General features: G+C 40.6%; 1 protein-coding gene across 1 annotated transcript in view; it reads right to left on the reverse strand.

Annotated features, from left to right (window-relative positions):
• LOC149451099 (guanine nucleotide-binding protein G(q) subunit alpha) overlaps nucleotides 1–24,083 on the reverse strand; it is a 138,468-nt gene that overhangs the window by 13,204 nt on the left and 101,181 nt on the right. Inside the window, exons 3-6 of the mRNA XM_089691101.1 lie at nucleotides 20,498–20,652; nucleotides 16,208–16,336; nucleotides 8,651–8,780; nucleotides 3,687–3,840 (exon numbers count right to left, since the gene is read on the reverse strand). Coding sequence (XP_089547227.1) covers nucleotides 3,687–3,840; nucleotides 8,651–8,780; nucleotides 16,208–16,336; nucleotides 20,498–20,652 — 568 coding nt within the window. The remainder of the gene's footprint in view (nucleotides 1–3,686; nucleotides 3,841–8,650; nucleotides 8,781–16,207; nucleotides 16,337–20,497; nucleotides 20,653–24,083) is intronic.

Consider the following 24,083-nt stretch of genomic DNA (forward strand, 5'->3'; position numbering starts at 1 on the left):
TGTGCATTTACAAAGAAGTACCATCACACCCATATGCAATAAATGTGAGCAAAAGCTTCCATCCTTTTTTTTTTTTTTACATTCACTTGGGTATAATATAAAAATCCAGTTGTCCCCCATATTTCAGTTTTTATTTATGTCAATGTGATGACTGAGCTTCGACAGTCAAATGGAACCTTAAGTAATCTGCTTCCGGCCACAATAACTGTCTGTTAAATTGGTGGGTTTAGTTCCACTTTAAGAGTTTCCCATAACATTTAAGGCATGCTGTGAATGATAACTGTCACAGTTTCTTGGGCACACAAACTGTCAAACCAGTAAATGGTTGGTGCCAAAAACTGATCACATGTACACTACCATGGCAACTGTAGATCAAACAGAGGCTAAGATGACAGCTTCCTTGGCTGTAAAGGTTAGAAAAGTTTAGTGACTTTTTACTTTAACCCCAAACCAAGGAAAGAGTGGACATAACTGTTAACCCCTTCCTGCCCAACCCCAGCATCCTCTTAAGAGGGTCTGTATGCATAGGGGCAGGAAGGATTGGCCATTCACGCGATCACTGTGATTAGCTGTCACAGTGGTCACAAAATCGGGAGTCTGTCCGGCAGACTACAGATCATTGATATGGACTGAGAGCTGTATTTGAAAGTTTGGTCAACTGTGCTGAGAATGGGCTCTCAGCACAGAAAGCTCTGCAGCCCATGGACACATATGTGCAGTTCGTGTGCGATAAGCCCACCCCTCCTCTACACTGCACATATGCGTGGGCGGAAAGAGGTTGACATGATTTGTCAAATCAAGGGGGAAAAAAAGAAAGAAAAAAAGGACAACTTTTTTTTTTAGAGATTTCTGTATAGATATGTGATTCCTCGGCCAAACCTTTTCCATGAAGCTCTCAACGCACTGTTGTGCAAATCTGAAGGTCACACCAAGTTTTGAGGTCTTTAGCTATTGACTCTGCAGACAGTTGGTGACTTCTGTATACTGTGCGATTCAGCATGTGCTGGCCCCGTTCTGTCATTTTACGTGGTCCACTTTGTGGCTGAGTTACTGCATTTCCAGTTGCTTCCACTTTGTTATAATACCACTAACAGTTGACCGTGGAATATTTAGTAGCAAGGAAATTTCACGGATGGACTTATTGCACAGGTGGCAACCTATCACGGGACCACGCTTGGAGTCACTGAGCTCCTGAGAGCGACCCATTCTTTCCCCACTGTTTGTAGAAGCAGTCTGCATGCCTAGCTGCTTGATTGTATACACCTGTGGCCATGGAGGTGATTGGAACACCTGAATCCACTTAGTTGGAGGGGTGTCCCAATACTTTTGGCAATATAGTGTAGAGTGAGGAACAGAAGTATTTGAACCCTGCGATTTTGCAAGTTCTCCCACTCAGAAATCATGGAGGGGTCTGAAATTCACATTGTATGTGCATTCCCACTCAGAGACAGAATTAAAAAAAAAATTCAGGAAATCACATTGTATGATTTTTAAAGAATTTATTTGTCTTGCACTGCTGAACATAAGTATTTGAACACCTAAGAAACAGCAAGAATTCTGGCTCTCTTACTGTGCATTTAAAAAATCCACCTCCACTCCACTCATTAATCTAACTTAGTAGCACCTGTCTGAGCTCTTTAAAGATAGCTGTCCACACCACAGTCAGTCAGACGCCAACTACTACCATGGGCAAGACCTAAGAGCTGTCAAAAGACACCAGAGACAAAATTGTGGACCTCCACAAGGCTGGAAAGGGCTACGGGGCAATTGCCAAGCAGCTTGATGAAAATAGATCAACTGTTGGAGCAATGATTTCTAAGTGGGAGAACTTGCAAAATCGCAGGGTGTTCAAATACTTCTGTTCCTCACTGTATATACTTCAAAACTTCAGTTATAATTGTAATTTACTGCTGCAAGACTGGGTTGTTTACCATATTTTCCGGCGTATAAGACGACTGGGCGTATACGACGACCCCCTACTTTTCCTGTTAAAATATAGGTTTTGGGCGATACTCGCCGTATAAGACTACCCCTCTTCCAACGCACAGCAAATAAAAATTAAAAAACATCAGATTTGATTTCAATATGGTATGGTATTTCAGTATGGTATTCCAATGATGGGGCACGATTCCTCGCTCTGACACCAATGATGGGGCACTATTCCTCACTCTGACACCAATGATGGGACACTATTCCTCCTACTGACACCAATGATGGTGCCCCATCGTTGGTGTCAGTGGGGGGAGGAATAGTGCCCCATCGTTGGTGTCAGTGGGGGGAGGAATAGTGCCCCATCGTTGGTGTCAGTGGGGGGAGGAATAGTGCCCCATCGTTGGTGTCAGTGGGGGGAGGAATAGTGCCCCATCGTTGGTGTCAGTGGGGGGAGGAATAGTGCCCCATCGTTGGTGTCAGTGGGGGGAGGAATAGTGCCCCATCGTTGGTGTCAGTGGGGGGAGGAATAGTGCCCCATCGTTGGTGTCAGTGGGGGGAGGAATAGTGCCCCATCGTTGGTGTCAGTGGGGGGAGGAATAGTGCCCCATCGTTGGTGTCAGTGGGGGGAGGAATAGTGCCCCATCGTTGGTGTCAGTGGGGGGAGGAATAGTGCCCCATCGTTGGTGTCAGTGGGGGGAGGAATAGTGCCCCATCGTTGGTGTCAGTGGGGGGAGGAATAGTGCCCCATCGTTGGTGTCAGTGGGGGGAGGAATAGTGCCCCATCGTTGGTGTCAGTGGGGGGAGGAATAGTGCCCCATCGTTGGTGTCAGTGGGGGGAGGAATAGTGCCCCATCGTTGGTGTCAGTGGGGGGAGGAATAGTGCCCCATCGTTGGTGTCAGTGGGGGGAGGAATAGTGCCCCATCATTAGTATCAGTGACACCAATGATGGGGCACTATTCCTCCCACTGACAACAATGACACTTGCTGACCCCTGTTCCAGCATGGTGCTGCTGCAGCCAGCATACGTGGTTGCAGCAGCACCATCTGCACTGCACACTTAAAGGCCGCTCCCTCACTCGATGTTCGCGGGGCAGCTCGTCTCCGCCTCCTCGCAGGTGATTGGCCGCCTGTGTGCCTTTCCTGAGCTACAGTGCTGGCGCCCAATCACCGGTGAGGAGGCAGAGCCGAGCGAACATTGAGCGAGGGAGTGGCCGAACTGAATGAAGGAGCAGCCACGCTTCCTGGACTGGATCATCGTGGGACTGGGACTGGAGCCACGTAAGAAACAGCAGCCCCCTGCCCACCCCTGTACTTAGTGTCCCTTCCGTTGGGGGGGGGGGCGCAGCGGCACCGCGCCGCCCCCCTAAAAAGTGCCACCCTGACACCGGCTCGGAAGTGTCAGCACGCCGTATATCGGCGTATAAGACGACCCCCGACTTTTGAGAAGATTTTCATGGGATTTTCAGTCGTCTTATACGCCGGAAAGTACGGTACTTGGATTTTTGTGGCCAACCCCATAATTGTTAGGGATCAGGTACACAAACCGCAGCTAGATGTTTATAGGGTTCAAGTATGTTAAATGTATGACGTAGAACAACCAATAGGGAATACTGTTTCACTAAGCAAACCAATAATACAAACATCAGGCCATGCTAGTGTGGGAAAATGGATATTCTCAGTGTTTGGTTTGACAATGCAGCTTATCCCTTCTATAAACAGCCATTGTCAGAGGACCTATAAAACTATGACTTACCATCATATTCAGGGAAATAATCAACTAGATGAGAGTACATTATTTTCTCCTCCAGGAGATCTTTCTTGTTGAGAAAGAGGATGACTGAGGAGTTCTGAAACCAGGGATATGTGATAATCGTCCTAAACAGTGCTTTACTTTCTTCCATCCGGTTCTGCAAGAACAGAAGAGACATGTATTACACACACTGTATGGCAGTAAACACTATAGGACATTTATAACACGGTGAATGGGACCTTCACCAACCATTCACATGGTCAATAATTCCTTGTAAAACACATACCCCATGAAGATTCACCTGCTGTACATACTTGGGGAATGTAACATTTACTTCTTTGTAAATATTCCCCTATAGGTTACCAATTCACATATACAATCTACTACCTGTATCATGCACAACCGCTGGGAACCGCTGGACTTAAAGCAGGCTGTTTTTCACATAGCACATGTATGAAATCACTAAAAGTCTACTTCTTATGTCCACTGAATTTCTGCTCAAGCACTATTGTATCAAGAATAACTGCTTGATAAACCTAAACAGTAACTCAAAAGGAGTTACTGTGTATGGTCACTCCTTATGCTCAACATGTCAGTATAGCAGGTCTAAGCTAAGAAAAAAAAAAACATACCTCCTATAACTTGGGCTCCTGCTACATAAAACCTTTGCGAGAGGCGACAAACAGCATAAGGCAGTGGAGAGGTGGGAAGATGTTTTTGAGAGAGTGTAAGTCACATAATAAGAGAAACAGAAATTGCTGTGCATTTGTATTGCTCAAGAAAACAAGGACATTGCATAGTTTTAAATATTCTATTTTATCTAACTTTACACTGGACCAGCTTGGTTACCCGTAATTATCAATATTGTTATGCCATGTGATATCCAGAGGCTTGCAGGGATGGTAGTCTGTGTCACATACAGGAAGCACTTTCCTGTTCCAAATCATCCATTCAGAAAACGTGCTGTATTCTTTTCAGCGATCACAAGGCGTCCGCTAATTATAAAAGGTGGAGAGAAGGAGCCCATGACATCACGTTTTCAGAATGTTGGTGGTGCCACAAGTGACACTGTGTTCAGTTTACCTTAGGCCTGGTTCACACCTATACAGTTTACGTTTGATCTATTTCTGAAGTGCTTTTTGTGGTGGGTTTCTGTACATGCGTTTTTGACGCTTTTTTTTTTGCCAACATGTTGCTGGGCAGATTAAAATGCAAAAAACGCATTAAAAAAAAACAAAAACAAAAAAAAACACATCACAAGCGTTTCTGCAGTGTCTCCATTGAAGTCTATTGAACCAAAAAGGCACTGCTTTGAGTTTAAAAAAGTCCCTGAAAAAACACACAGATATGAACGTGTCCCATAAGAAACCATGTTAATGAACTGTGGCGAGTTTATGGAAAAAACGCAAAAAGCACTAAAAAACAAAAATTGGTATGAACCAGGCCTTAAGGTAAACTGAACACAGAGTCCAGAACAGAAAAGATCTTCCTGTAAGTAATACAGAATACTACAGTGATTTTGGAACTCCTCCAGATGTGACATATAAACAGTTACAGGTACTCAGTCTTTCTCAATGTAAATTTCCAAAATCATTCCTAGAGTTCCTCTTTAAGGCAAATTGTGTGAATCATGGGACAGTGTTCTGCTTTACTCTCACCACTACTGACTTGACTTTGTATTAGCTTACATTTGCGAAGACTGGCCTTCATGCATTTAGCTGACAAATTATTTCAGTATAATTAGATATTGTGATCCTTACAGAGCTACAAATTGCTTGTTGTAATTTACTCATATTTCCTGTGCCAGCAGCCTAACATAATGATCTAATTTTTACAAATTGTTTTGCATATCCAAAATGTGAAACCATAGGGGAAGAAAAACCACACAACCTGATCCAAATAAGATGCATTTGACTTCGACATTAGTGAAAGCTTAGATATACCAGACTGGATTGTAATGCCTAATGACGTCTGCCAGGAGTTAAGAAAATGCCATCTGAATACAGAGCTAGACAAATGCATGATATTCAGATAACACTTCCCCCACCAGGGCCACTGATAAGAGGGTACCACAGCTCCTCCTGTATGGGGCCCGGGCAGCTGACAAGCAGAAGGAAGGAGAACCTGGATAGGAAGGGCAGCCTTTACTGGAACCGATTCCCTGCAGTTCCCCCCTGTAGCAGCTGAAAGCTGTATTTCCCTCCTCTCCTTCCTGCCACTTTCAGAGGCTGCAGGGAGGAACTACAAAGGATCAGTTCCAGTAAATGCAGCTCCCACTACCCCTCCAGGTTCCCTATTCTTATGCTGCCCTGGCGTGTTCCCCCCCAGTCCTTTCCTTTTCAGACGAACACAGTAAGGTATCATTAAAGATTACTCATGATGTTCATTAATAACTGAAGCATAGCAAATTTTGTTTACAATGCTTCAGTTCATGAATAAACAGGAAGACTGTGCAGAGCTCTTCCTGCTCTTTTGTTCTGTGCAGCTAAGGCTGCAGAGATAGAGATTGAGGTGATTTCTCTGACTTAAAAGTGAGACATCAGGGAACTGTTTATACCTCTGATATTTCACCAAAACCCACCAAAAGGGCTGCTAAAACAAAAAACAAAAAAATAAAAATTTAAAAAAATAAAAAGGGAAAAAAAAACCCCAAACACATACTTTAAGGGCTCATTCACATGAGTTCTCTGGCCCATAGTGTGATTGAGCAGTTTGTTCATTGCCATACACCTGCACCCACATGCCTGTCAAAAGAGAACCTGGGCTGTGTTCGTGCAGCTGCTGTGTCTCCAAAACATAAACACAGCCTCCCTGCACACAGCTACAGCCACACACACAAAAACAAATGCACTGGTTCACACTTTGCAGGCAACAGTGCCCATGTGAACGAGCCCCAAGACCTTATTTACACAGAGCTTTATTAACTCAACACCGTTTTATCATTTAGATTTAGCAGAAATTTAGGATGTTAGGGTGTGTTTGTGCCCGCTAATAATGATTTTAGTGTATTTTTAGTAAAAATATTGCTTTGACAGGCATGGGCAATTTTAAGGTTTGACATATTTGCCATCTCAATGAAAATACATATTTTACCAAAAAATGGGTTTTATAGTATGCTTACACTAAAATTAATTTTAGTGTATATTTTCCAAGAATATGCATCTGATAAGTAAGCAGTTGTGCAAATATTAGGCCACATAAAAAATTGCAACTGCGACCGTTTTCTCGTTCAGAGCCTCTGCTTTCATAAAATGAATGTTTGTTGGGGGTGTTAAATAATTTTCTTGCACATAATCCAGATTTCAATATGTATGGGGAAAATTAAACTACTGCCCTGGTAGAAAAGTGGTTAAGCTTCCATCTATAAACACAAATTTCTGAGATGTGTTTTCCCTTTAGGTTACAATGTGTTTTAAGTGCATTATCTCTGTGTATTCCTGCTTTGAGTGCAAAGCAGATTGCATTAAAATGCATTATGTGTGTGTTGTACAGGTGGCACCATTTAGCCAATGGTAAAGACTTGGCAGAAACTAAACCTATTCTTTAACCCTTTTGTTGCCCAGATGTTATTGAACATCAGTATGCTTCAGTCTGTACAACTAAAACTGACTAATTAACCTAATTTGTATTATATATTTTCAAGAACATAAGGTTTTTATTTGATATACTGTTTAACCACTAGCCTACTGGGCACTTATACCCCCTTCCTGCCCAGGCCAATTTTTAGCTTTCAGCGCTGTCACACTTTGAATGACAATTGCGCGGTCATGCAACACTGCACCCATATGAAATTTTTATCTTTTTTTCACACAAATAGAGCTTTCTTTTGGTGGTATTTACTCGCTGCTGGGTGTTTTATTTTTTGCGCTATAAACAAAAAAAAAAAAGAGCAAAAAATCTGAAAAAAAAAAAAAAGGTTTTTTGTATCTATTATAAATTTTTGCAAACAGGTAATTTTTATCCTTCAATGATGTGCGTTGAAGAGGCTGCACTGATAGGCAGCACTGATGGGCACTAATGAGGTGGCATGGATAGGCAGCACTGATGATGCTGCACTATGGGCGGCACTGAGTGGCACAGGTGGAGCTGGGTGGTAATGATGGGTACAAAAGGGCATCACTGCTGGGCACAGGTGGGCGGCACTGCTGGGCACTGATCTTCAGTGCCCTGATGATCAGTGCCAATCCCTTGGCTGACGGCAGTGCTCGGCAGTTTTCATGCAGCCGATAACTGGCAGCTGTATTTACCCGGTGATCACTGTGGTATTGGACACAGATGATCACGTGGTAAAAAGCCGTGATTGGCCGTTTACCGTACCACGTGATCAGCTGTGTCCGTAGGACACAGCGATCACCGGTGGGGCCGGGTGCGCAGGGGGGCGTGTCCTGGAATGAAGTCCATGGACATCGTCCCAGGATTACACAAATGCGCTGTAGATATCCTTCGGCTATAGTACGGTTGGGAGCCAGTTAATACTATACATCTTTTTTTAGGTTAATGGCTGAAAAAAAAAAAATGGCCAAAATGGTTATTATTACTGCAACTGTATTTGACAATGAAATAATTAAACACTGCAACCTTCAGGTTGTAGCAACATCTGCAGTCTGAAAGTCTATTTTGTCAATTTATTTCCAGCCTGCATGTGATCACTATGTTACAGCTGAAAGTGATCACAGGAACCATCATTGACAGTTAAGGTGGACTGGAACCATCAGTGACAGCTTGGTCTAACAGTTCTCCGGCATGAATAAAGTCAACTGGCAGCTGTCAAAGGTCCCTATCTGTCAAAGTATCACTGAAATCTAACCAAAAAAAAAAAAAATCAGGAGTGAGCGGAAAAGAAGTGAACTTTCCCTATAGGTGACACAGGTAACAAAATCTGACAGGAGGTTCCTAACCCTTCTCCACCCTAAAATAAAAAAATAGAACTTGGCTTTAATATGGAAAAAAAAAACACAAACGTTCACCTCATTGTCGGACTCCACCAGGACCTGATCATATTCACTAAGTGCTACAAGGAACATTATGGAAGTGACATTTTCAAAGCAGTGTATCCATTTCCTCCTCTCTGATCGCTGGCCTCCTACATCGACCATTCTGAAACAAGAATAAACGAATTAGCTGATTTGGGAGAGCAATAGGTACACACCATAATATACCCAAAAAGGAGCCTGTGTAGTTTCAGCTTTGAAAATCCATAAATGTCACCTCTTATAGAAAGGTGTTTTTCATGTACTTGATTTATAACAGTACAACAGCTGACTGCCAACATTCACATACAGTAGTGAAAAGTATTTGCGTCCTATCCATGTTTCAATACCATACAGCCCTTTATGTTAAATTGGTCCAAATGCTTTTGTCATATCTAGTTGGAAGGGAATAGAACCTAAGAGAAAACATTTCTTTGATGTGGAAGATAATAGAATGTGCATTTCTATGTGTGAAAAAGTTACTGCCCTCAAGTGCACTCAACCTAATAAGGAATCCAGAATCAGCCATTTTAAGTAATTAAAAAAAACAAAGACAAAATAAAAGGTCAGCATTTTATATTTACAGGGAGCCTCGGATGACTTGTCCCCCACTGCTTTGTGTGGCTTCAGGATACCGTGGTGATGTAGGGATAGGATAACAGAGCGCAGGGAAACAGGCATCTGAGACACCCGGAAAAATGCCTAATGCTGAAGATTCCTTTGCAAGCTCATCTGAGCTCAGCAGTGCGGGAAAGCCAAGTACTTATGCTTTTCTTTGCGGGAAGGAATGCTTGTGACCTTCTTTAACCCCTCCACGCCTCCTGGCCCTTTAAGGGGTTTCTGAAGCCAGGAGGCATGGCGGGTTTAGGGTCATGCGACCGCTGTGATTGGCTGTCATGGCAGTCAATTGATTGGAAAGATCCCGATCGCAAGGACAGATCGGGACCTTTCCATGGGATGCCGACACGTGCTGGGAGAGCACAGTGTGTGTGCTCTCAGCACATGTTTGTTTACAAACGGTATGCAATATGTGGCTGCTCGGCATCAAGGCCCAGCCACCAAGAGGCCACATATTTGCATACAGTCGGCGTGAAGAGGCTTAATAATTCTGATAGTGTTTAAACTAACTGTATTATTGTTGCTAATCTGGGTGACACTGCCCAATATTTTCCAACTACTTAAACCTTTCCCCAGCAAATGTCAAGTTGCCAAAACTTCCATTGAACTATCTATCTATAGTATTTAAGACACCTTGATGTGGACAATATGTGGGTGAAGATTAGAACATTTGAAATACAAGCTCCTATTGAACATAAACTCGGTAGACATAAACATCAAGTTCACACAGAATAACAAAGTCCAATTTTTGAGCTGTGTGTTACATGTCAAGGAGGGGGGTGACCTGGACACCGAGGTCTACAGGAAAACATGTAGTACTTACTAGAAACTTCCAAAAGAAGCACAGATTGGCCTCAGCTTGTCTCCTCCTGATGCCATGCCCTCTAACGCATTTCACCCTCCTACAAACTTAAAACTACTGCTAGACATACTATGACCTGGGTAAGTGAGAACCTTCACAAACATATTGCTTGGAAGTCATGCAAAGCTCAAAAGACATTTTTGAAGACATCCTGTATTTAACCACTTGCCCTCCAGAGGATTTACCCCCCTTCCTGACCAGGCCATTTTTGCGATATGGCACTGCGTTATTTTAACTGACAATTGCGCGGTCATGCAACACTGCACATAAATTACATGTCTGTCTTTTTTTTAACAAATAGAGCTTTATTTCGGTGGTATTTGATAAACTCTTGTGTTTTTTATTTTTTGTGCTATAAACAACAAAATACCAGCAATTTTGAAAACAAAAAAAACAAATATTTTTGATTTTTTGCTATAAAACATATCCAGTAACATTTTTTTTTTAATTCACATTTCATCATAAATTTAGGCAAAAATGTATTCTGTTACATGTCTGCTAAAAAAAAAATAAATATCCTAATACATGTAAATTAATTGGTTTACATGAAAGTTATAGTGTCTACAAATGACGGTGTATATACTGGAATTTTTATTTTGTTTACAATAGTAATGGCGGCGATCAGCGACTTACAGCGGGACTGCGGAGGGGCATTCTGACACTGGGTGGGAACTGACTAATGGACAAAAGAAAATACCATTCAGGTAAACCGATCAGCATCAAACCAAAACAGGTGCAGACCCTGGCTCGCCACCACGTATACATGCAAATAGAAAGAAGGGTTATGACTAAGCACGTGATTGTGCGAAACACATGAACAGCCATGCCTTTGTCCTGGTGCTTTTTGTGTCCTATAGATCGATAAATTATTTGCACGTTTTTTATCATTCCCCCAGTGTGCAGCCAACCCTTCTTCCCATTTGCATGGAACTGACAAACTGCCACGGACATCCCAATGATAGTGATACAGTGATCAGTGCTAATAAAAAGCACTGACACTATACTAATGACACTGGGCAGGAAGGGGTTAACATCTGGGGTGATCAAAGGGTTAACTGTGTGCTGTTTTACATAATGTGCTATGTGTGTTTTACTAAGGAAACATGCTGAGATGTATTTCTCTGCTGTGCAGAGAAATACACAGCAGCATGTTCTTGCTGGCAGGAGAAAGACCTGTGTTGTTTACACACAGATCTCTCTCCTGTCAGTGTTACTCGGCGATCGCCAAGTGTCGGCAGAAATCTCTGGGTGGGACCCAGTGATTGACATCCATAGCTGCCAATGGCGATTTTGTGCAGCCCTGCCACCATGTAGCAGTAATTCTACTATAGGGTGGCAGGCAAGCGGTTAAACATGGAGGTGCCATTGGTGACCAGTTGTCCACGGACTCTGGATTAAATTTTACAATCACTGACCTGAAACAGGCATACAAACGAGAAAATCAGAGTAAAGCCTAGTAAACATGGGTTGAATGGTGTGTGGCATCACCCAGTTCAGTATAAACCATCTGACATTTGGCCTGTGTATATGGCAGCTGGGCCAGCTTCTGTCAAAGGGGCATGACCAAAAAAGGTCAGCTGATCAGCACGGTCAGCCAATGGCTGAGAGCGCTGACCGGAGTTTTCTAGTGTACTAGGCTTTAAGAAAAATCTGTATCACTATGAAAACCAAGAAATTAGCATTTCAAAAGGAGGAGGTCAGTAATTGCAGTTTCCATAATTGTGAGTGAAGTCTATATGGGGGCAGCAAGTAACATGGTGCAAAAAGTAGAGTTAGTAACAGTCCTGCACTAACATTATTTAAAGGCTAACAGATCATCTTCACCACCAAATGACATAAAAAATAATGTACAAAAAACAAACCAAAACAAAACAAAAAAAAAAACATCTGATCCAAACGTATGCTGCTTACACACAGAAATATGCGAGATGTAATAAAATTTCCTCTCCAAAAAATCTGTGAATGGATGAGAGAATTCTGTGATTCATCAGACTCTCCCCTATTCACAGATCATGTTAAAGGCAGTGATGGCATTAAAAGAACATTTCTCCATGAAGCAGGAGGAGGGAGAAGGAGGATCCTCCCTGGGACCTTTTACACAGCAGCTTCACAGAAGGAACAATGCTACTAACCTTTACCAGGTTAGCAGCAGGGAGGGGATGGGGCAATACAATCCTATACAATCTCATCATTCTCCAACTAAATACAGTTTTAACCTTACCAAGTGAAAAAAAAAACACAATATACACATTCCTAGATGTAACAAATAACCTGCTTCAGCTTCTAAAATGAACCAATTCACAAACAAGCACACATTTGTTAGATTTTACTAAAGTATATTTCCACTTTTGCACTCAAATTTGAGAAAACCCACCCACGTTTGTTGTGTTCCCATTCACATAGTGTACACACACACTTTCTTTTCTTACCTTTTTGCTTCAGAAGAGGCAGCTTCATGGCAGATTACAAACATTTCTAGCCAGTGATGCACCGATATATTGTGCACCGAAAATAGCGTTATCGGCGTTTTGCAGATGGGGGCGGTGCCGATAATGATAACTGACTTCAATGCAAAATCGCGTTCTGCTGACTTCAATGCAAAACTGCATCCCGCAGACTTCAATGCAAAACCGCATCCCATTTACTTCAATGCAAAATCACTTCCCATTGACTTTAATGCAAAAACGTGTCCCACTGACTTCAATGCAAAAATGCCCCCTATCGACTTCAATACAAAAATGCCTCTATTTACTTTTTTAATTTTATATATATTTAATTTTATTTTCTGTCCAATTTTTGTGTGTTACGTTCATGGAAAAAAAAAAAGGCTCGTCTTTTAGGCTTACTGTAACCCTGTATGTACTGTACTGCCAGATCTTCAGTTGTTTTACACCTTTCCACCTGGCCTATAGCAGTTTGACGGCCGGGTGGGACACTCCTGATGACTGGGTGTCATATGTCAAAAGGAGGCGCTCACGTGGCCGCAGGGCCATGCAGTAGCATGATCCGTTGCCAGTGTCATGTGAACAATCACAGCAGATCACATGTCAATTGTATACAATGCATGGGCTTCCTGTCATGCCATCCATTGTATACAATTGTGTTAGCTCTGATTGGACAAAGCAGTCACATGGTACAGACAGGGTCAATCACAGCCTCTGTATCATGTGATGAGCTTTGCCCAATCACAGCTAATCACAACAAAAGACTGAATGAATCAGTTTCATTCAGTAACAATGATTGCAAATATCAATAAAATACACTGGTATTAGCAATCATAATGTGTTTAAAAAAAATCATGATCACTTTCCCAGAGTAGTTCAATGTTACTATGGTAACCTGGTATTGCTTTGGTCACAGTGGGTTTAAAAAAAAATGCAAGAAAAATATTGTAATAAAAATAACAGAAAAATTTGAAAAAAAAAATGGTGACAATATGTAAAAAAAGAAAAAAAAAAAACTCACCATGCCTCTTACTAAATACCTTGAACTATTTTCCAAAATGGGTAATTTGGGGGGTATTTGTACTATCCTGACATAGACCTCAAGAAATGAGATGGGCCATCAGTACATCAGGATTGATCGACTGTCTGATATATATATACAGTACCATGGTTTGTGGACTCTATAACTTTCCTACAGACTAAATAATATACACTAATTTGGGGTATTTTCATAAAGAAATGTAGCAGTATACATTTTGACCTAAATTTATGAAGAAATGTTATTTATTTGCAAAATTTTGTAACAGAAACTCAGAAAAATTGGGTTTTTTCAAACGTTTTAGGTTTTTTTTTTTATTTAGCAAAAAATAAAAAATTTTGTGGTGATTAAATACCACCAAAAGAAAGCTATATTTATGTTAAAAAAATGATAAAATTTTTTTATGAGTACAGTGTTGCATGACCACACGATTGTCATTCAAAGTGGGACAACACTGAAAGCTGAAAGTTGGCTTTGGCAGAAAGGGGGTAAAAGTGACCGGTATTGAAGTGATTAGGTAGACTGGAACATTGTACTGAAAAACTGTGGGGACAGAGATGCTGTGAGATTGGCTAGAAATAGTGGTGCACCGAAATGTAAATTCTGGGAAGAAACCAAAAATTGAGGATGCACTTGGCCAAAAAAAAAAAGAAACAGAAATGGACAGTTTTTAAAAAATACATGTTCTTAACCACCTCCCAGCCCATGTATATAAACGGCCGGACGGTGGCAGTGCAGGGTCGGGTGGCCGTTTATAAACCGCGATACAGTGCCTGCTGTGTCCTCCAGACACAGTGGAATACCGGTCGTTGTGTGAGGTCCCGATCATGTAATCACTGATTGGCCAATCAGTGATCACATGCAGAGTAGTAAGCAAGATGTCACTTCTGACATCATTACTTACTACGTGTGAAATCTGTGAATGATTAGAGGTCACATGGTACAAGGCTATTCACAACAGCCTTGTACCACGTGACAAGCTGTGACAAATCACAGCTTACACAGTAGTTCTCAATGGCTGCATGAATGCAGCTAGAGAGAAGGAGAAATTATTGCTTTTACAGCCTTTATGGGTGCAAAAGCAATCAGTGTTCAAAAAAAAAAAAAATCTTCATCACCCCCCCACCATGGTGACACTGTACTGCTAGGGTAACAGTATGTAAAAAAAAAAAAAAACAAATAATAATAATATAAGAGAATTAAAAAAAAAAAAAAAAATAATAAATGTTTAAAAATTATAATTTTTGGTTATAGACTAATTTGTTTTTTTTTTACTAAAAAGATATACGGAATAAATTTTGGCCAAGATTTATGATGAAATACTATTTATTTGCAAAATTTTATAAGAAAAACACTTTTTTTCAAAATTTTTGGACTTTTTCATTTACATAGCAAAAAAAAATAAAAATCCCAGTGGTGAATAAATACCACCAAAATAAAGCTTTACCTGTCTCAAAAAATGCTAAAAAATTCATATGGTTACAGTGTTGCATGACCGCCCAATTGTCATTCAAAGTGTGATAGCACTGAAAGCTGAAAATTTGCCTGGACAGGAAGGGGGTAAAAGTGTCCAGACTGGAAGTGGTTAATATATATTTGTATTATATTCAACTTTTTACATAATATAATGAATTTAAATTAATACAAATGTAAAAAAAATCCAATCCAATAAATGTAAAATACGTTTTTTTTTTTTTTTTTGTGGATAAAGTGGAGAGGGATTAGAACACCTATTGGGTGTTTATTGCTGTCTGTGTTCCTATTAGGGAGATTCACCTTCTCTTTTTGTCCTGTTTACCATTATCACTGAAAGTGAAAGAAAATCCCAAATTTTGGGTTGTCACTAGAACAGAATAGAGGAAAAAGCTTCCAAATAGGACACTAGTTCTGGTGACAACCAGGGATTCCTTCACTTTGGAAGAATTCTCACTTCTGATTTTGGCTATGGGGCCAATGGGACAGAGATTGCAAAAAAAAAAAAAAAAAAACGCTGATGGGGTTATAATCCTGCTTTATCCAAAATGAAAAAAAAAGCTTGCCTTTAAGTCTACTTTAACTATGGTAAACCCCTTTTACACATTACAAAGCAGGTAAAATGCTTAAAAGAAAACAAACAAGCACAGAAAACGTAACCAGCAAATTTTAAACATTTTGTTTTAAGTTATGCTATGTTAATGGGGATGGGTCATGTAAAACGAAAAGTAGGCGTTGTTATTATTATACAGTATTTATATAGCGCCAATGGTTTGCTCAGCGCTGTACATTATAATGGGAGATAGTACATGAGACAGTACAGTAACAATACACGAGGGGTTTGAGGGCGTTATCCAAATATGGTTAAAAAAAGTGGAAATACGCTTTAAGGATGTACTATGCATATGTACCATTTTGGCCAAACTAACTGGTTAGTCTGAAATTACAGGCTTGATTAAATACATTTTGATCTAATTTTTGACCACGGTAATAATTTTAAGAATACAAAAGGTCCTACTTTGCTGATACGGAGAGATGATTTTTGGTATCCCTGTTTGTATCAAAAAATGATCTGTGGTTACAGCATGCAAGAGCAGTTACATGCAATCATTCTCTACCTGAAGATGACACTTTGTAAATCGAATGGATATTCAATAATTCCTGTTGTGGGCACTCTGACTCTGAGCACATCTTGTTGGGTAGGTAGATATCCGTTACAAGCGATACGGTCCAGGTCATTAAGATAGCTGTAATAGAACACAAGAGAACAGATGGCAATTAAACATGTCAGAGAAACAGTATACAGGCTACAAACACATAGAAAAAAGTTGCATGTGGGAAAAATACTGACCAAAAACATTTGATATCCCTAGCTACATGTACATTGCAACATATTATGTGAATCTTAATGGAGCTCAGCTTTAGGATAATTTATACATGGCTGCTAACAACTGAATGCAATATCCATGGACAGTTTTTCATTTATATCATAAACCTGTCTTGAGTGGGGGGGAAAAAAAAAAAAAAAAAAACTCTTTATCAGCTGAAAGCAATCAGCTTCAAATGTGTGTGATGTCAACAGCTTATAACTCTTCTAAGTCATGCACATTACGGTCCAAAATTCAGAGAAAGTCACGGCACAATGCCTTGATGTGCAAAGTGGGTATGAACACAAAATAAATAAATATATATATACACACACACACACACACACACACACACACACTTATATTTATTTGTGCAACAGTACATCATGTTTTGTTACTAACTAGAGTTTAATAGTAGTAAGGTAAACACTTTAGAGCTAGTGCAACCAAACACACAGGGTTAATTTGAGGGTATGTACATCCAAATTGGAGGAAGGGTTTAGGAATTACAGCTCTTAAGAGTAGCCATCCTCCCCAAGGGACCAAAAGTAATAAGACAATTGAATATAATCATAAATAAAATGCTAATTTGTAATATTGTGCTGAGAATCCTTTACTGGCAATGACAGCCTGAAGTCTGGAACCCATGGGCATTACCAATGACTGGGTTTCCTCCTTTCTGATGCTTGGCAGGCTCTAACTGCAGCTGTCTTCAGTTGTTCTTTGTTTGTGGGTCCTTCTGCCTTTAGTTTTGCCTTCAGCAAGTGAAATGCATGTTCAGTTGATTTGAGATCAGGTGATTGACTCGGCCACTGCAGAATATTACGCTTCTTTTCCTTCAAAAGCACCTGAATTGCTTTTGCAGTACGTTTTGGATTTTTGTCCATCTGTACTGTGAAGCGCCGTCCACTCAACTTTGCCGCATTTGGCTGAATCTGGGCTGACAGCATATCTGTAAACACTGCAGAATTCATCCAGCTGCTTCTGTCTTTGTCACATTATCAATAAACACCAATGATTCAGTGCCACTGGAAGCCATACATGCCCATGTCATCACACTGCCTCCACCATGTTTTATAGATGACGTTGTGTGCTTTGGATCATGAGCTGTTCCAAGCCTTCTCCACACTTTTTTCTTCCCGTCATTTTGGTACAGATTAATCTTATTTTCATATGTCCAAAGAATGCTTTTCCAGAACTGGTCTGGCTTTTTTAGATGTTTTTTGGCAAAGTCTAATCTGGCTTTTCTATTCTTTAGGCTTATGAATGGTTTGCACCTTGTGGTGAATCCTCTCTAATTGCTCTCGGGAAGTCTTCTCTTGACTGCAGACTGACAATGATACTCCCACCTCCTGGAGAGTGTCCTTCACTTGTCTGGATGTTGTGAATGGGTTTTTCTTTACCATAGATCATGCGATCATCCACCACTGTTGTCTTCTGTGGACGTCCATGCCTTTTTATGTTGCTGAGCTCACCAGTGCATTCTGCTTTCCTCAGAATGTACCAAACTATTGATTTGGCCACTCCTAATGTTGCTGCTATCTCTCTGATGAATTTGTTTCATTTTTGAATCCATACAATGGCCTGTTTCACTTGCATGGACAGCTCCTTTGAAAGCATTATGCAGGTTCACATCAATAGATTCCAAATGCAAATACCACACTTATAATTAACTCCAGACCTTTTACCTGCTTAATTGATGAAGAAATAACGGAGGAGTAGCCCACACCTGGCCTTGAAACACCTTTTGATTCAATTGTCCAAATACTTTTGGTCCCCTGAGAAAGGGGAGATGGCTACTCTTAAGAATTGTAATTCCTAAACCCTTCCTCCAATTTGAATGTACATACCCTCAAATTAAACCTGAGTGTGTGCACTTTCTTCCCATATTCATGATATAACTATAGCTTGAATATGTTTTGGTAAATACCTGAAAAATCTAAAATTGTGCCTGTGTCCAAATATATATGGACCTAACTGTACTTATACCCTATATACAAAGGAGGGCATCTAAATCCTCCTCATATACACAGCCACTCACAAGCAGCAAGTCTTTCGAGACAGGGCAAGTAAACTGCTACAACTCAGCAAGGAATCCCCAGTAAAAAAAAAAAAAATCAGCCTGACCTAAAATATGAATTTTGGTCAAAAATAATATATATCATTTGAAGTTTGTAGTGGCAGAGATGATTTGATCCAATTTACTGTTTTACTCTTGGTTTCCAAATCTGAGAAAAGTGATTATATACTGAATAGGTCCTGTGCAGGTGGTGTATTTCCCCATTATTTGAGTTGTGGTCCCTTTAAGGGGGACAATGAGAGACATTTTTGTGGATTCTCACCCATGCAAGGTAAGGGGTTCTGGAGTAGTCCAGTTGGAAAGGAGAAACTGATTTACAGATTGGCAAGACCTCATTTGAGACCCAGAATCTGGAGGTTTCCAATAGGGTTAACCTGCCTGCAGAAAGACCTGAAAAGGAGCTGGAAGGACAAAGCGCACCTGTCCTTGTTAAAGGTGGAACAGCTATGAGAAAGTTTGGACTGTTTGGAAACAGACACGGTTTGCTGAGCTCCTGCGGCCTTTGCGGTACCTCGAAGCAGAAGAGAACCTTAAACCCTGCAGTAGAACTGATATACTGGAGGCGAGCCATTGTGTTATTTTCATTATACCAGAATTATAGACTGTTTTACGTTTGTTTTGTTGACGAAGCGGTTTTGTCTGCTTGGTGTTGAAAGTATAATAAAAGCAGTTTACGTTTACAAGCAGCTGGCTGGTGATCCCACGCTCCCCATAATACAATATACAATAGTTGATCCTCTAAAGCTGGCCATAGATAGATAGATAGAATTTCAAACGATAGAATTTAGCTTGCTTTAACATTTGGTTTTGGAATGAATGGACTTTAACAAAAACCACATGCACTGTTAGAAATGTGTTCCTTCAAGAAAAATTTTCCATCCTACTCTTTCGAATTTTCTCATCACTGCAGTCAAACATGAATGTTGATTTGAACCATTTTCATAACTGTGGTCAAACACGAATGTTGATTTGACCCATTAAGGATTAGAAAAACACCTAAGTTTGCTTAAGAGTTTTTGTTTATTTGAAAGTCTACCCATCTTTGACCATCTACAGGCACCAAAAACTGCTTTGTGTCTGTAGTTCTGTTTTGTTTGCTGATGTGAACCAAAAACTTGCAGCCTCTTCTAGCATGACAACCAAACAACTAGATTTCTAGCGGAGAACAATGGAGACACACAAATCTGTCAGATGCACAAAAAAAAAAAAAGTTTTCCTAAAACACGTTTTATATATCAGGCTCTTAATGTTTACCTTTTCCAGTTTTCCCTGTAATTGGTGTAATATTACGTGGTCAGTTTAGATGCAAATCTGTGCTTAATGGAGTTCTTACTTAACTTCCTTCACAACAGTACATTTTCTGATGCAAGGCACTGCTGAGAAAGCAATGACGCATCTTGCTTACCTGTGGTTTTCATACATTAAAATTCTGTTATAAATACTGCCTCTGGAGACTTTGTACAACCTATTTTTTTCATTCTGCAGAAATAAATCTATAGATCTAGTAATGCTTGCATAACCTCGCCAGCTTGTTTTCTATACATTTTTTTTAGCTTGTCTTCAGCACAAAAGAGGTCATGTTTGCACAACAGGCATGTGACAAATGAACTCAGAAATGTGACTCGTATAAGGCAGCACTGTGAAACCATGGAGCTGGATTAAAAAAGAAAAGAAAAGGACTAAGAATGGAGAATGGGCATTTTTCTGGTGCTTCCTAAAAGCCATCATATTGATTATTTTATATGAAGAAAGACAGCAGTTACATTCCCATCTACACTACAGTAGAAAATTTGACCATCTAGGTCAAACACATGCCACTTTTCTTGTGAGAAGGCTATATGTGTTAAGAGTGGGAGAAGCCTTGAGAAGAACTGGATTATAGAACAGTTTTCACCAATTACTTTATTGTACAGCTTAGCCATAATGAGAAATTTGGACTTATCACAAGTCATGATACTTACTATTTAGTAGAGTCAGACAGCTGATATTCCCTTCGCCTGTCATAGCATTCTTGTATCCCAGGATCATTCCATAGATATTTTATTGCATCTACATAGGGATTATCAAATGTGGATACCTTCTCTACATCAATTTCTCTGATTAACAGTGCATGGCCCTGTTTAGAAGGAAAAAAAAAATTACAATGTGAAAACAAACCCATAACAAAGCAAATTATTTGACAATGTTTACATTTAGGACTGTACAGTTAGGGCTTGTTCTTACCACTTGCAGTGCGGAAAACACGTTTCCCACACCGCACAGGAAATCGCTGCTGAATGCAGATGCGGGTGGGTGCCATTAAATATTAAGCATCTAGGAAACACTGGTACATTTGTGGCCACCAAAACGCAGGGTACCACAGTGTCATGCGATTTGGGTCTGTGTAGTGGTGCACTGAAATGCAAATTCTGGTGCAGAAACCAAAAATTCAGGATGCAGTTGGCCGAAAACCAAAATAGAAATGTCTGTGTATGTGGGGGTTGGGAGGCTCAAATGTAAAAAATTTTTTTTTACTGTTAATGTGTTAATTTATTTTTTTCAACATCTGATTTTATTGCTATCACATAGGGGATCAATAGTCCCCTATGTGATAGCATATAAGTGACATGTCCTCTTTGTGAGGGGAGGAGGGGGGAGTGTATGCAAGGAGGGGGCAGCAGAGGAGCCGTGTATACAGTGGGGGAGCACTGTATACAGACAGGCTCCCTCACTTGCCACCACTAAATGTCATTGTTGGTTTTTAAATACAATTGCCAGCTTTTTTTTCCCCTTCACTTTATAGCTCCGAAAAGGAGCCGTCATTTACCCCGCCGCTAAATTAAACAAAGGGGTGGGGTCACTGGGTAATGCCACTAGATGCCCTCACCACTTTTTTAACTTTAGAGGCGGGGCAAATGACAGCTCCTTTTAGGAGCTATAGCAAAAAAAAAAAAAAAGCCAGAAATTGCATTCATTCATCTACAATACACAAAGCACCCCCCCACCCCCAAACAGTCAGTTCACCCCTCACTATCAGCACCTAGATCGGCTCACTTTTTCCTATTGGCAAAATGCGAATGTTTTGTTGAATCCCTAGTTCCGTGTGATTTTAAAAATCATGCCCGTTTTAGTTTTTGCCTTTTCCCGAGCATCTGAATGCACCTTTTTTTGTGTACAGTATTCATTAAATTTTGCACACCACTCTCCCCAACGTGCAGCTGCAAGCACCAACATGATAAACACTTCCAAGAAACAATAACTACCTTTTGTGATGTGAACCAGCCCTTAAAGTTGAACTAAAAACAAAACTTTTTTTCCTATTTGGATAAGACTAAAGGAGGCTTAAAACCTGTCAGGGTTTTTTCCCCCATTTCTGTCCCATTGGGGAGATTTGCCTTCACTTCCTGTCCCATAGCCACAACAGGAAGTGAGGAAATCTCTCCAAATTATTGTCCCCATTGGAAGATTTCCCCTCCGTTCCTGATTTGGGGACAAGCCAAGATTTGGGATTTACTTTTACTTTCACCTCAGATGATAATGGTAAACAGGACAAATAGAGGGTGAATCTCCCCAACGGAGGCAAAGACAACAATAAAACCTGTCAGGTCTCCTAATCCCTCTATGCACTATCCAAAATTACAATTAAAAAGTGCTGTCTTTATAATTTAAGAGGTTTGACAAAGACATTTTTATACATGCTCCTGGAAAAATTGTTTAACAATAAAGCTGAATTCCAGATATGGTGTTTCCTTACATAGTTACATTTATCCAGCTTGAACCGATGTAAGCATGCATATGTCATACCTGTCTGGTTCCTGGGGAAGTGAAGAACCACTGTAGTAGTCATCACTACTACAACATATGGTTGTGCAACATGAGATTTCACAAGCAGGTGGTACTGCACCTATCACATGTGAAAGCAGCTTCCATGCAGTGTTTAATACTCGACTCTTAAGATAAGTGAATATCTGTGTACAGCCACCTGTAACACATGTGACTCTTGATAATGGTAGATCAGTTTTGAAATGCCAAGTATATATTTCTCCAGTAACAAATACTTTTCTACTACATGTGCCATACAAAAGCAAAGTGATGGAACCAGGTGACATTCCAAGCTTCCTGGGGGGGGGGGGGGTTAGGTTTTGCCTTTACATGCACTTTATAGAAGACCAGAATTCTAAAACTCTTATTGAATCCTCCAGAGGTCCAGTGCACATAGCAGTGATTTTTATTACATTTCGCTTCCTGTCAGTGCTGCTTGCAGCACCACCCGAGACTGATGTCCAATTTATGGGCTTTCCCCATGTGAGAGGTACAGCCAGCAGTAAAGCCATTCCCCTGCACCCCCCTTTCAATCCGTAGCTCTGCTGTCCAATTGTGAAGTCTTGTGCCTCCTCTGCAATCTATTGTTTACTAAAAAGAAAACTACTGAGCACAGACCTGCCCACTCACCAACTGCCTGCTATCTCAGTCTGGAGGAGGGAGAGAACTGCAGTAACTGTTGGCTTGTATTCTGAATGACCACACTGGACAGAAGCACTGTCATTCACAAGAAACAAATGTCCACAACAACACATGCTAACTACTACACTAGAAAAAAAATATTAGTAGATAAAAACAAAACAAAAACAGCTGTTATGCTGTATATTTTTCTGGATACTCTGAATTGGACCATGCCATACCCACCCCTCCTGAGCACTTTACAACAATGGGATTGTTCATCAGTAGGAGAACTGACAAGGAAGCTTGAGAGGCAAGACAAAGTGCTAGCCAAGCTCGGAAATTCAAGTTGTATTCAACTTCAGCAGTTTAGATTTCTGGAACTACTGATTTTAATTCCAACATGCAGTTTTCATCCACCATTAACAAAAATAAAATCAGTGCTGCGCTCCAAGTACATTATACAAATAACCAAAATGAATAAACAAAATACAGTATGTATAAAGTGTGATGATTCAAAGCAATATAAATAAATGTTCATGAACCAAGTCCATAGTAGGTGAAATAATAAGTGTATTACAGACAATCCACCAACTCTTCACAGCTCATTTGCTTCTTTATGTGCTCAAACCCACACCATCAGATCAGTGCTATAAACATGCAGATGATGTCACCTCAGTGCTCACAGAACTCTCACCTCAGACCAATCAAATTGCGCTTTGTAATGCCAAATCAGTAAGGATTCCTTCACTCTACCGATCATTAACCATAAAGAAGTGATACAGCATCTTTGAACTTTTAAAACAACATCATGCCAGATATGTGATCCGGTCCCTTTAACAAGGGGGGGGGGGGGGTGTTCGAGGTCTGAGATAATCGCCCTTAATGGAGGAGACAAACAGACATTCCAATGGTGCAGTATGTACTAACCAGGGCGGACTGACCATTTGGGAACTTGGGCACTGCCCGAGGGCCCGGGGTCAGTACGGGGCCCGATGAGATGCCCCTGGTACCTTTTTCATAGGTTTTTTTTAGTTTGGGCAAGGAAACAGGGGCCCCATGATCCCCTATTGCCCGGTGGCCCTATGAGTTGTCAGTCCGCCCCTGGTACTAACAACTGTAGCTTTA

Source organism: Staurois parvus, unplaced genomic scaffold, assembly GCF_062004578.1.
Source record: "Staurois parvus isolate SC_StPar_1 unplaced genomic scaffold, SC_StPar_1.0 ptg000549l, whole genome shotgun sequence".
Classification (NCBI taxonomy): Eukaryota; Metazoa; Chordata; class Amphibia; order Anura; family Ranidae; genus Staurois; species Staurois parvus.